This window comes from Rana temporaria, chromosome 5, assembly GCF_905171775.1.
Source record: "Rana temporaria chromosome 5, aRanTem1.1, whole genome shotgun sequence".
NCBI lineage: Eukaryota > Metazoa > Chordata > Amphibia > Anura > Ranidae > Rana > Rana temporaria.
Window position 1 is genome coordinate 330,952,475 of NC_053493.1, and position 12,768 is coordinate 330,965,242.

The 12,768-nt window shown below is 37.8% G+C and overlaps 1 protein-coding gene across 1 annotated transcript in view; it reads right to left on the reverse strand.

The window, feature by feature from the left end:
- Positions 1–12,768, reverse strand: part of LOC120941049 (cytochrome P450 7B1) — a 272,351-nt gene that overhangs the window by 35,528 nt on the left and 224,055 nt on the right. Inside the window, exon 5 of the mRNA XM_040354290.1 lies at positions 538–716. Coding sequence (XP_040210224.1) covers positions 538–716 — 179 coding nt within the window. The remainder of the gene's footprint in view (positions 1–537; positions 717–12,768) is intronic.

Here is a 12,768-nt window from a genome sequence, read left to right on the forward strand (position 1 = left end):
AAGCATAAAAATACTGTATATTATAATTTAATTTAATAATTTGTAATTTAATTTCATAATAAGATTATATAATTATAGTTTCATTATTTAATGTCAGATAACTTTCCCCCAATTACCATAGGAATATTTAAATGTTTTCTCTAAATCATCTGTAAAAACCAACTAGCAATGGTTAATGCTTTGAAAGGAGTTCGGATGTTTTGAGGGCACATAAATGTTGGTCATTATTTACAGTTTAGGACACCACCTATTACTTCTATAGCTATAAAATGATCTAGTGGCACAGACAGCACAAATTTAGCCTCAAGTTTCTGTTATTCAATGTGCAACTGTCATTTCTCTTGAAAGGACCAGCATTCTATTTTTTTTCTTTTACTTCAAGCCACAAGGCCTTTCACCTGCAGGGCCTACAATGCAAAAAGCTGTGATGGAAAGTAGGCTTATTACTTCCAGAAGAAAGACTAGCATTAGCAATACAAATGCACAGAAACAACGCTGTGCCAGGAGAATGATGACAAGATCAGTAGAAATTTTTACCTCAGGATCTTCAAAGATCTCAGGGTCTTTGTGCAGAGTTGGAGGGTAAAGGGCCACAAAATCACCTTTCCTGAGATTTACTGTATGGCCAACCTCAAGTTCCAGCTGAAAATCCTCCTGGACCACCCGTATATTCATGGATGCAGAGCACAAGCGCAGTGACTCACTGATAGCACTACCTGGAAAAAGGAAAAGCAGAACTGTGATGCCGTTGATTTACTTTAGTATAATTTACTTAAAGAATCTATTGCTATTGACTAGACAACTCCAATGGACTCACTAACATAAGTGCATGTTTGCCACAGAAAGTACAATATTAAGGCTGCATTCACACCTTAGCGCAGCGTTTTGTACTGCGATTTGCCGCGACAAATTGCAACGTTTTGTACCGCGATTTGCCGAGACAAAACGCAGCATTTTTAACCGCGGTTTTTTAACAGGTCATTGTCGGCTATGCCGAACACCGAAGCCGCCTGAATACGCGCGACAAAAAAGGGTCCGGGACTTGTTTGAGCTTCACGCGATCGGCGTTTCGGCGTTCGGCGTGGAGATGTGAACCATCTCCATAGAGATTAATGTTATTTCTCCCCTCCAGTGTATCTGAGCGTCGCGCTTCAGGCGTTTTGTCGCTCAGGTGTGATCCATGCCTCACACCTGAGAATTTTGTCGCCTGAAGCGCGACGCTCAAAGACGGTAGAGGGGAAAAATAACATTATTCTCTATGGAGATGGTTCACATCTCCAACGCAAAATGCCGAACGAACGCCGAACGCCTGAATTTCAAACAAGTCCCGGACCCGTTTTTTTTGCAGCGCGAATCGGGCGGCTTGGGTGTTTTCCATTGGTACCAATGACCTGTACAAAACCGCGGTAAAAAACTCTGCGTTTTGTCGTGGCAAATTGCGGTAAAAAACGCCACAATTTGTCGCGGCAAATCGCGGTAAAAAATGCAGCGATTCGCCTACTTTTGCTTTAAGTTTTACTTAAGGGTGGAGATATAATTAAAGAAAATTTTAATGAGCACATATTCTGAATTATTGTTAATGTGACTTTTATATTTTACATGCTTGCTTTTTCATGGTTTTATTATTATATTAAATATAGATATTTGCAGATTACCCACTATAGGGATTTCTGTATTTCGCCACTTTGCTTACCAGCAGCTGAGATATAAACCACACAGGGAGTACATTGTTTCCATTAGTCGGAAAACCCATAAACTTGTATTGTGAATAGAAGCGGTAAAGCACAATCAGAATGTAGCACTGCATAGCCTGTGTATGTAATGAACAAATAGGGCTGCACCCCTTCTACATATATAATTATAATACATTTAGCTGATCTCCTTTGCACATACATCTTAAATAATGCTGGGAAGAATCTACATATTCATTAGGCTTTAGCGATTAGGTTGAAGCATAAATACAGTCAAAAATAGAACGATAAAAAATAAGTCAATTAAAGGATGAAACAACTTCCCAGCTTAATCCAGAGATCTCTTCAGTCTGAGGGCCACCATCATTCAACCAATTTCCTCTGAGCCCAGGTCATACTGGACCTGCCCCAGCCCATGACCGGGGAGTGAAAGGAGAAACAGCACATTGATGAGCTCATCTTCCTGTCACACTGCTTTCTCTTCCTATCAGCAAGCTGCTTGTCAACACATGAACTGATTGGCATGTATTGCTTCCTCCACGTGCACACCAATGCTCCTCTAAAGAGATTTCAACTGGCTGGTGCCAGGCCAAGTTCTAGTATTTACAATGCTTGCAAAAAAACTATAAACTATAAAAATAATGATGTATAAATTGTAGTTCTGGAGCTACATTAATGTGTGTATTTTATGCATGCCTAGAGTTCAGCTTTAAGTTTAGATGTATTTTTTTGTGGGGAAAAAGAGATTGATTGATTTTGTTTTTGGTATGATACTTTAAAGTGGAGGTTCTGTCAAATCTAACTGAGGCTAAACCTACTCCCATCCCAATTCTAAAGCCCTGTACACACGGGCCAGAATCTCGTCAGGAAAAAAAACGTTGTTTTTCCTGATGAGATTCTTGGCAAGAATCTCTTGCCGGCCGAGTGTACAGACACTCCTTTCAAAAGAACCGCGGTTCTTTTAAAAAGGTAAGAACACGGTGACGTCATCGCGTACGATGAGCATGCGCTCGTCACATTCAATGCCGTCGTCGCCATCTTGCTGCACCCTACCTATGCCTAGCAAGCTACCGCGCATGCGTTAAAGTCATTTCGAGCATGCATGGGTTTCTACGGCGACAGGTAAGTATACACAAAACTCTCGGGTTTCTCAGCAGGAAAACACTGCTCAGAATCACAACGAGAAAAAAAAAGAGCAGGTTCTCTATTTTTCTTGTAAAGATTTTAGGCAGTTTTCTTGACGAGAAACCTGAAAGCCTCGTACACACACACGGTTTACTCGGCAAGAAAGCTCTGCCAGCGGTTTTCTTGCTGGTTCTTGCCAAGAAAACTGAGCGTGTGTACGAGGCTTAAGCCTATTTTCTCTACCATGTGAAAGAAAAGACGCTTATACTTACCTATTCTGAAGCCACTGTGGTCCAGTCACATGATCTCTCCAGCTGTGGCTTCAATTAAGAGAAGAGATCGTAGACAACAGCTGCAAATGCCTGTGCATTGACATCACCCATAGAATTCCTATGGGACATGCATTGTTTTCTACCCCCCTCTACACCGGGACTGAGTCCTGATCATATGACTGGACTGGAGCAGCTTCAGAATACGTAAGTATAAGCATCTTTTCTTTCATAGGGTAGATAGGATAGGCTTAGAATGGGGGTGACAGTAAGTTTAGCCTTAGTTAGATTTTTAGTGAACTTTCACTTTAATGTTTCAGGTTCGCTTCATTATTTGGTATTAGTATTTATCTAGTTCTCAATTTCACCCAAAACAACCACTCCAAGGTCACTGCAGAGTAAATGAACATACCACTCTGGAGTCCAAAAGCATGAGATGGTACTACAGCCAAGTAGAAAATAATATATATATATATATATATATATATATATATATATATATATATATATATATATATATATATATATATATATATATATATATATAGATATATAGATATATATATATATAGATATATAGATATATATATATATATATATATAGATAGATATATATATATATATATATATATATATATATATATATATATATATATATCTATATATAAAATGCATATTGGTCAGAACTACAGTATTGCCTGCAGCCAGTTAGTAAGATGCATGTGGATGTTAGAAAGCTGTGAGACCCTATAATCACTTTGCCACGGGACTACAATATTTGTAGCTGTGCCCCTGTTTCTAGGAACTATTTGTGCATGGGAAAAAATGTATTTACACACACAAACAGCATGTTGTAGACTGATCTAGAAGCCGAATGTCCTTGCGTTCCCAGTGGCCTTCACCTTTTGCTCCTAGCACGACAGATTTTATGGGTAATTTCCAGCAATTTATCCTGGCAGTTTGAGGAGAAATCCCAATGGGAACGGTATGAATAATTTGCATAAATCATTACGATTGCAGGCATATCAGCATGTAGCTGCTGTCTAAATCTGCATCTCTCTTTTTTGTAATCAAATCTGACTCTTCCTCCACCAGCTTATATTGGGGCCATAATGGGCCTTGATCTTTTCTAATAATGAGCTTTTAGAACAGTATCAAGCAAATAAAGCCATTTTCTCAAAAAACAGCTAGTGAGTGGGAGGTGATTTAAGATAATAAATAAAAGCAACATGTTCACAAAGCATTCTGCACTCCTTTAACCAAAAGGTTAGACCGTAGATTCCCAACATACAGGAGGCATCTGAAAAAGATAATAACAAATGCTCTTTCAGTAAAAATTAAATCTGCTGCAGCATGCATAGCAAATAAAGTGGCCTTGGATGCTTTCTTGCAGGAGGTTTTTCCTTAAGCGTGCATTTGTCTAAAGAAATGAGGCTGCGGTCAGCTTTGTGTGGCCAGCGCTGTGATTCAATGTGACGTACAGTGAGTCTGTGCATATTCTTTTGGACTGCCTTCGTTACTATAATCAGGCAGAGTCAAATCGGCTTGTTGGTGACGAAGCCAGGGAACGACTCTGGTTCCAGAATATGGCCTCTACTGCGGATAGCCACAAGGCACCTGACACGATAAATTTCAACTGGCAGCGTTCTGGCAACAAAAAACTTTACACGGTACAAATGAGTGGTCCAGCCTCCACTTTTCTGCTGTCTACCATACTAAAAATATGAAGATGATAATGCAATCAGAGTCTATGTTTAGAAATGGTAGCTGACATATGCAGCAACACTATTTACCCAAGGAATCCGGTGGGGGCTTGAAAGAAAATAAATAAGAAAAAGAGGTATATGTATATTTTTATGTATGAACCAGCTACTGCTGCAAAATAGCTGGTTTGCATTTTTTATCTGGGGTAATGCGGTCTCATCGTATTGGTTGACATGCTTCCAGGGATTGTGGCAGTCTGTGCCCAGCGCAGTATCACAGATGACAATTGGGTAAGCATATCTTATGCAGAAGTTAATCACAATAATAGAGCACAAAGTGTGGCTTAGCAGTCAGATCGTAAATGACAAATCTGTTTCACCTTCCAGTACCAGTTATGTGCGGAAGACGAGCTTGGCTGTAGCTTTGAGCAATCATGCCGATAATTATTAGCTGACAACAGTAATGAGTTACATTATGATCACCAAAGGACAGAGGGACTTATTTAGGTCTGACAACCAATGCAAAAAAAATAAAAATACAGAACAGGAAAAAAAAAAAAAAAAACAGAAAGGGCATTGTACGCCTCAAAAATGTGAAACAATGTGCATTTAAAAGTATCACAATAAACCTGCAGCCTCTGCTTGCACTTTTCATAGTTCAGCAGACACAGGCAAGTGCTACTAACAGACCAGCTGGGTAGCTTGGGAAGCCTTCCATTCTGCACCATGAGGTACAGTAAATTATCCTGTTGCAGTACAGCAACATCTGTTTCTGCGCTATTGCCGAACAAACAAGGCAATTTTAAAAATACCTAGGGATAGCAAGGCAGCAAAAGAACATAACCCTTAGACCTGACACCCCATCCAACACATTTCATAGACCAAGCAAAAATAACGGACAGTATGTGTGATATGTTACATACGTTTTTGTTAGTAGAAGTAAAGAGTTGTATTGAGTAAGCTGTGTATAAAAGCAGGAAAAAAAGTCTAAAATAATTTTCAAGGGTATTCTGCTAAAAATGTCCAATTGGGGTGCTGTCTTGGAGGATTAAAACATATTACAGTCCCAGGAAGTTTTATTTCGGAAATTAGGAGGTTAAACGCTTTTTGCTGCATTTTATATCCACTGATTTTAAAAAAATACCTAAAATAATAATGGGACTTTTTTTTCCTTACTAAAACCTTAATGCTAGCAAAGGTAAATAACCACCTTATCAGCCAAATCAAGTTTGCCTGCCTGAGAAATGATGCTTGTTGGTGAGGTTTGTTAGGCATGTGGGAAATATATTATATTGGGGTACGAGACTGCTTGCATTAACTGGTAATAAACTCCAATATAACTAAAAGCATTTTTTTAGATACGGATAGAGTGGTGAGGGGTTGAAACTCCCTGTCACATTTTTATTGCTGTTTGTTACCCATTAGAGAAACCTCCCCATTGTTACTGAAAATGAAAGTGAGAGTAAATCCAAAATTTAGATTTGTCACCAGAACAGTAATAGAGGGAAACTCTTCCAATGGGGTCAGTTATTCCCATGACAACTGTCTAAAATGTATTTCTATTACATTTAAAACATATTCTCTCACTTTCTGTTGAGTCTACAGGACAGGAAGTGAAAGGAAATCTCTCTAATAAGTCACTGATGGCAAAAAAAAACTTCATAATAGTACATAGTACATAGTTAGTACAGAGTAAGGCCTCGTACACACGACCGAGGAACTCGTCGTAAATGAAACATCTTTTTTCTCGACAAGTTCCTTGTTAGGCTTGTCGAGAATCTTGACAAGCTTTCTTTGCGTACACACTGTCAAGACAAAATCTCGTCATTCTCAAACGCGGTGACGTAAAACACGTACAACTCCCGACGAGGAAAAAGAGAACTTGGTCTCTTTTTTTCTCATCGAGTTCCACGACAGTTTTCTTGATGAAAAACATACACACGACCGTTTTCCTCAGAAAAAAAGTTCTGCCACCAAGTTTCTTGATGGATTCTGTCGAGGAAAATGGTCGTGTGTACGAGGCCTTAGTCAGGTTGAAAAAAGACACAAGTCCATCCAGTTCAACCACAAAATTGTTTTAAATAAACAAACAAAATAAAAAACATAGTACAATCCCATACATCCAACTCCATACCCATAATGATTTTAAACCTCCCCTCCAACATGAAAAAAAGAGTTTTGGCTTTAACTATACTTTAAAGTTAATGTGTAAGCTTTAACTAAATGAGAAGTGGTTTGTTAAAACACTGTGTATCAAAAACAAAGACCTTTTTTATTTTATTTAAAAATGATGTTTTACCCATTTTTCATCCTTTATTGCATCTCAGTGCTACTAATAAATTGCAGCCCCTTTGCAGCTCTCAGGCCAGGTTTCCTGATAGTGACAACTTTGGATTATGCATCCGTAAAGTGCACTGAAGAGGCCAATTGCAGTCCCATTAGAAGTTCTTATGATAGAGTGACAACTCAAGAGCACAATTAGGAGAGAGGGACAGAGCGCTGTCACCTATAACAGAAAGTGTCTGAACAAGGATCAGTAGATATTATTGTAATAGCAGCTGCAGATTTAAAAATATTGAAACAGACTTTTAATTACATTAATATGTTAAAGTCTACCTTTTCCCAAAAAACACACGCTATGCTATTTAGAGGTCCCAGTGTTTTAGAAGATGCTGTGCAGTTTTCAAATAACGACTTTAGGTTTACCGCCTTAAAGTAGGCCATGATTGATATCCCTAAAGCCTGCCACAAAAACTCTCACCAAAGTGATTAGCTGCATCCTGCCCAAGTTCATGGGACACTCCAAATATCAGACACACACATCCAGCATGAAAGGAGGCATATGTTCTCACTACCCTATAGCAGCAGTGACTGAGGATGAGCAAACTGTGAATGTGCAGACTTGGATATGGAACCAAGCTTACTCTTATGATGCTTGGAGCGCGCATCTAATGCCTTGTACACACGATCAGAATTTCCGATGGAAAAAGTCAGACAGACTTTTTCCATTGGATATTCCGATTGTGTGTAGCCCCATCTGAGTTTTTTCACATTTTACGACAAGCTTGCCGCTAAATTTCTTCATTTTTTTTTATTATAAATTGTTATTTTTATTTCTTTATGACAGGAGCACAGCTTCACACTGATTTATCAAAAACATAGAACCAAACAAGGTCCATTAGCACACACATATACATGTGCATAGTAAGGCTAGACACATGTGCATATTGGCTGGACGGTGGAAACATTTTCAGGTTAGCTGTTTGTTATATTATGAGTTCTGTTTAATATACTGTATTTTAAATGTTTTTGACTGTGATTTAAAAATATATGTGTTGCATTATTAACTACATTAAATCATAATCACATAGGTATATTGTAGAGTTTTAAGTTTTTCTAAATATGCATGATCATGTGCATATTCTGAGCCTTATAAACTACTTCAGCAATATTTTTTGGTAATATAATAAAATATGTATTAAAAATAAAATGATAAGGTGAACTGCACCTGAACATAGTCACTGGTGCCACACAACTGTTGTTTTTTTTTGGCCTAAGGAACGAGTGACTATTTTGGCTCCAAATCCTTGCATTTTTTTATTTACTTATTTTACACACATAGAAACAATTAGATTATAATTGAGTAAACATAAGATGATAATGTGTATTTCCTTTTAAGTCCATTATAATAACATGCCTAAAAATTGCAGGAAGATTTTTCCAGCATTAATTACTGTATATATTAGAATATTGCAAGCATAACTTTATTTTGCTTTGAAAACCCTAGTCTTGAGCCTGTATGAAATTAACAGTTACCACTATGGAAATGCTTGCCTGAGTTTAGTAAATTTGTGTACGTGAGCAGGGCTGGATTTCCCACAAGGCCACTGAGGCCAGGCCTTGGGGCGGCAGGGCTCCAAGGGGTGGCAGTGGCATGGAGTCCCCTGATGCCCGGAACATACAGTTAAGGGCAGTAAGTTATGGGGGAATCCGCTCGTTTGTTAACAAGTGCTCCCATCCATCCTCCCCTCTCCCCCCGACCCCACATGCCTCTCTCTGCTGGCTCTGTCTTCGGGACTCCGTCCTCCCCCCGGTTACTGAGTCTGTCTCCTGTCCCTGCTGCCGATGTACACAGTGAGAGGGGAGAGCTGTGCTCTTCCTATCTCAGCTGTGACAGGAGTTCTAGCACAGTGCTAGGACTCCTGTTTTGGAGGTGACAGGATCAATAAAGAGAACATGTCACCTCCAATTGCTATCACACAGGAAGTTGTTTTCTCCTGTGTGATAGCAAAAAAGTTAAGTGAAAAAAAATTGATAAAAAATGAATAAATAATAGGAAATAATAATTAAATTAATAAAATAAAAAAGTAAAGAATAAGAAAAATAATAAGAAAATGATACTAAAATAAAAAAAGTAAGCGTCAAGCTACAAATAAATAAAAATAAAAAAAGTGATAAAAAAGTAAAAAGACAAACAAAACATATTTGAACTAACCGTGCCGTACTTTCTCCATTGATTGGGAGGGGGGGGGTTCAGTTGGCGGGGAGAGGGTGCATTGTGGAACCTGGCCTTGGGGCGGCAGGGAGAGCAAATCCGGCTCTGTACGTGAGGGTGCAAAATATAAATCACGATTTAATGAAATAAAAGTAGGCATCCCTGCAGCCCTGGACTGACAGTGGGGTTTATTTACTAAACCTGGAGAGTGCAAAATTAGGCTCACTTATGCATAGAAACCAATCAGATTCCAGGTTGTATTGCCAAAGCTTAATTGAACAAGCTAAGATTAGAAGCTGATTGGTTTCTTTGCATAAGTGATTTTACACTCACTAGCTTTAGTAAATAAACCCCATGGTGGCGGCAGATTAGCTTATTGCTCTAGTACAGGGATCCTCAAACTACGGCCCTCCAGTTGTTGTAGAACTATACATCCCATGAGGCATTGTAACACACTGACACAATTCTCATCATGACTAGGCATGATGGGAATTGTAGTTCCTGAACAACTGGAGGGCCGTAGTTTGAAGACCCATGCTCTAGTACTATATATCAAGCCAAATATGTATGCTAAAAACAAAATAAAGCATTTACAAATCATTTTATTTGTGGACCTTTCCAGTGACAATATTTTTCGAGGATACATTTATAAAAATCCTAGAAATGTCCTGAAATTTTGGAAGATTTTATTGGTGCGAGTGACATCTTATGATGAATGAGTAAATTTTTTATAATTGTAACTTTTAAATGTAACCAATAGGGGGTATCATTTAAACTCTTTAAATCCCTACATAATAATTTATTTATCGGGTTTAATACACATCATTTTTGCACTTGTTATTTTAAGTAAGCTATTGTTTGTAAGCTTTTGTTTCCCAGTGACTAGACTTTTTTTTTAACATTTCAATGTTCTTATAAATAGTCAGCCTTAAAACACTATTTGCTATACTTAGCTTGCATGCCTTCAAGCATTTGTCTTCCAATTTCCACTGAATAAATGTGTACTAATGAGAAACAGAGCAAGCTGCTGAGGCAGAACTGGGTGACTTGAGTCTGGCCTGCCACCAGCTCGTGATAGGCAGGCAAATTGAGTTAAAATGAAAAGTCCTGTCAGCTGAAATACAACACAGTAGCCAAACCACAAGCTGTCAATCACCCAATCAAAACAAGGGACTGCAGGTAATAAAAGGTCACTTGCTTCATTAGTAGATTTGGCTTTTGTCGCCAAGTTAATTTTAATTAACCAGGATCTAAAACTGTAAATATCACAGACAACCTGCGCTGTGTAATAGAAAAGTATACTGTAATGAACATTTCCGAAATGAGTTATCGTTTTCTCATTATAATGATTTTTTTTTTCTAGAGGTGAAATTTACTTGCTCTAAGCGATTTGAAACCTGTAGTGTTAAAAATGAATAATAAAGGAAAGAAAGTTCATTTATCTTGCAAACATCAAGGTGGAATTCCTTTAATAAAAAATAAATAAAAGTCAAAAATAAATTAAAAACATTTCATTTTCCCTCAAAGTTTATAATTTTAGTAATGAAAAGGTTAAAGGTAAGGTGAACATTATCTTTTTTTTATGCCATAATCCCCCCCCCCCCACCACACACACAATATAATGATAACTGTATATGGAAATGGATAGAGGTGATCATCTGTCCGCTTTAGTGTTTAGGTGGATATCCCACTTCTCTCGAAAACTTATGCGGCTAGGAGAGATTCCCACATATGACACCTACACTGACCAAATATTGCCATTTTAGCTCAGTGTGTGTAAAACATGCCAAGTCCAATATTTTCAATAAAGAAAATCATAGCTCAAAAATGATTAAATATAAAAAAAACTGATTTTATTTTAGAGACTTATATTGTGTTTATAATAATAATGCTCACATACTGTGGCCAATTTATTAACACTGAAAAGTAAGTAACCATATAAATGGAGAATCTTCCTGCGCTAAAATTGTCTCAGAAGAATTTATTGCGTACTAGCATACAATGTATACGATCTATGTAAATCTAATCACTAAACTCTCATACAATCTGGGCCTTTGTTCAGCCATTTCCAGTTCTCTTGTGACAACACTGTGTCCTTGTATCCCAAATGTATTCCTGCATTGTGACCTTGGGGCTGATTTACTAATAGTAGAGAGTGCAAAATCTGGAGTAGCTCTGCATAAAAACCAATCAGCTTCCAGGCTTTATTATCAAAGCTTAATTGTACAAGCAGAACTTAGCAGCTGATTGGCTACCATGCAGAGCTGCACAAGATTCTGAGTGCACCAGTTTTAGTTAATCTCCTCCCTTGTAACATTGGCTTTCAAGGAAGATTACAAGTGGCTGTTTCAGCACACTACTCAGGTGCACAAGATTTAAACAAGGTCAAAACAAGTATTTTGTTCCAAATGGCAATTGCTTACATGGAGGCTGATTTACTAAATCATTTTAAAATGTTCATACAATAACGTGTGAAGATTCACGTCAGTTATCCAATCATATAAAGATTAGATAATTGAAATGTTCACAATTTATTGTTTGAGTATTCTCAAACCCTTTAGTAAATCACTCTTACACTGTTTAGCAAACTAAAGTAGAGTACACACTATAAGAAAATTGGAAAAAAAAATCCATATGAGGCAAGATCACTCCATTTCTATATAGTGTGTACACAACTTTCGACATCCAATTCAGACTTTTCAAATTAAAATTTCTGAAGGGACAAACTCAAAAATATTTTTTGGACGTGAACAGAGCTAGCGATTTTCATGTAATGTGTACTGTTTGTATATGGTTTAGGTAGAAGGTAAATCACATACAAAAGATTGCACATGATCAGAAACAATAATCAACAAAAAAGTGTTTGTCATCTGAGCATTTTCGTACATTATTTCCATCCTCGGTTTCCGTGGTTGTAAACCCTTACACACCAATTTTTCCTACAGGTAAGCCTATAATAAAGCTTACCTGTAGGTACTGGAAATATCTCCTAAACCTGCAAGAACGTCATTGTCACATGTGCCCTGAAGAAGGTGCATGATCGTGCCGATTCTAAAGGGACCCGGCCATGACCGTCGGCTCCTGTGCGCACGTGCGGGAGTGACATCATGAGACTCCATCCAGTCACAGAGCTTGAGTCCACAGTCCCAGAAGCAAAAGGGAGCAAGATTGGCGCGGCCACCAGCAGGGACCTTGGGGACATCACAGGCTTTGTTTGCAGGTAAGTGCAACATAATGAGCTAGTATGTAATGCAATGCTTTTACTTTGCAGGGGAAAAAAGAGGAAGTAAAACCCATTAGGGTTTACCTACTCTTTAAATAGGATCTCTTTCATTGTCACTGTCATTAAAATCCTACCTGTCATCATTTATACATTTTGTAAGTTTATAATTGAATACAAAATTAATTTATTTCGAATTGTTACACTGTAGCTTTTAAAAGTAAAAGTACCTAAAAGTACCTAGAATACATAATATTCTACAATG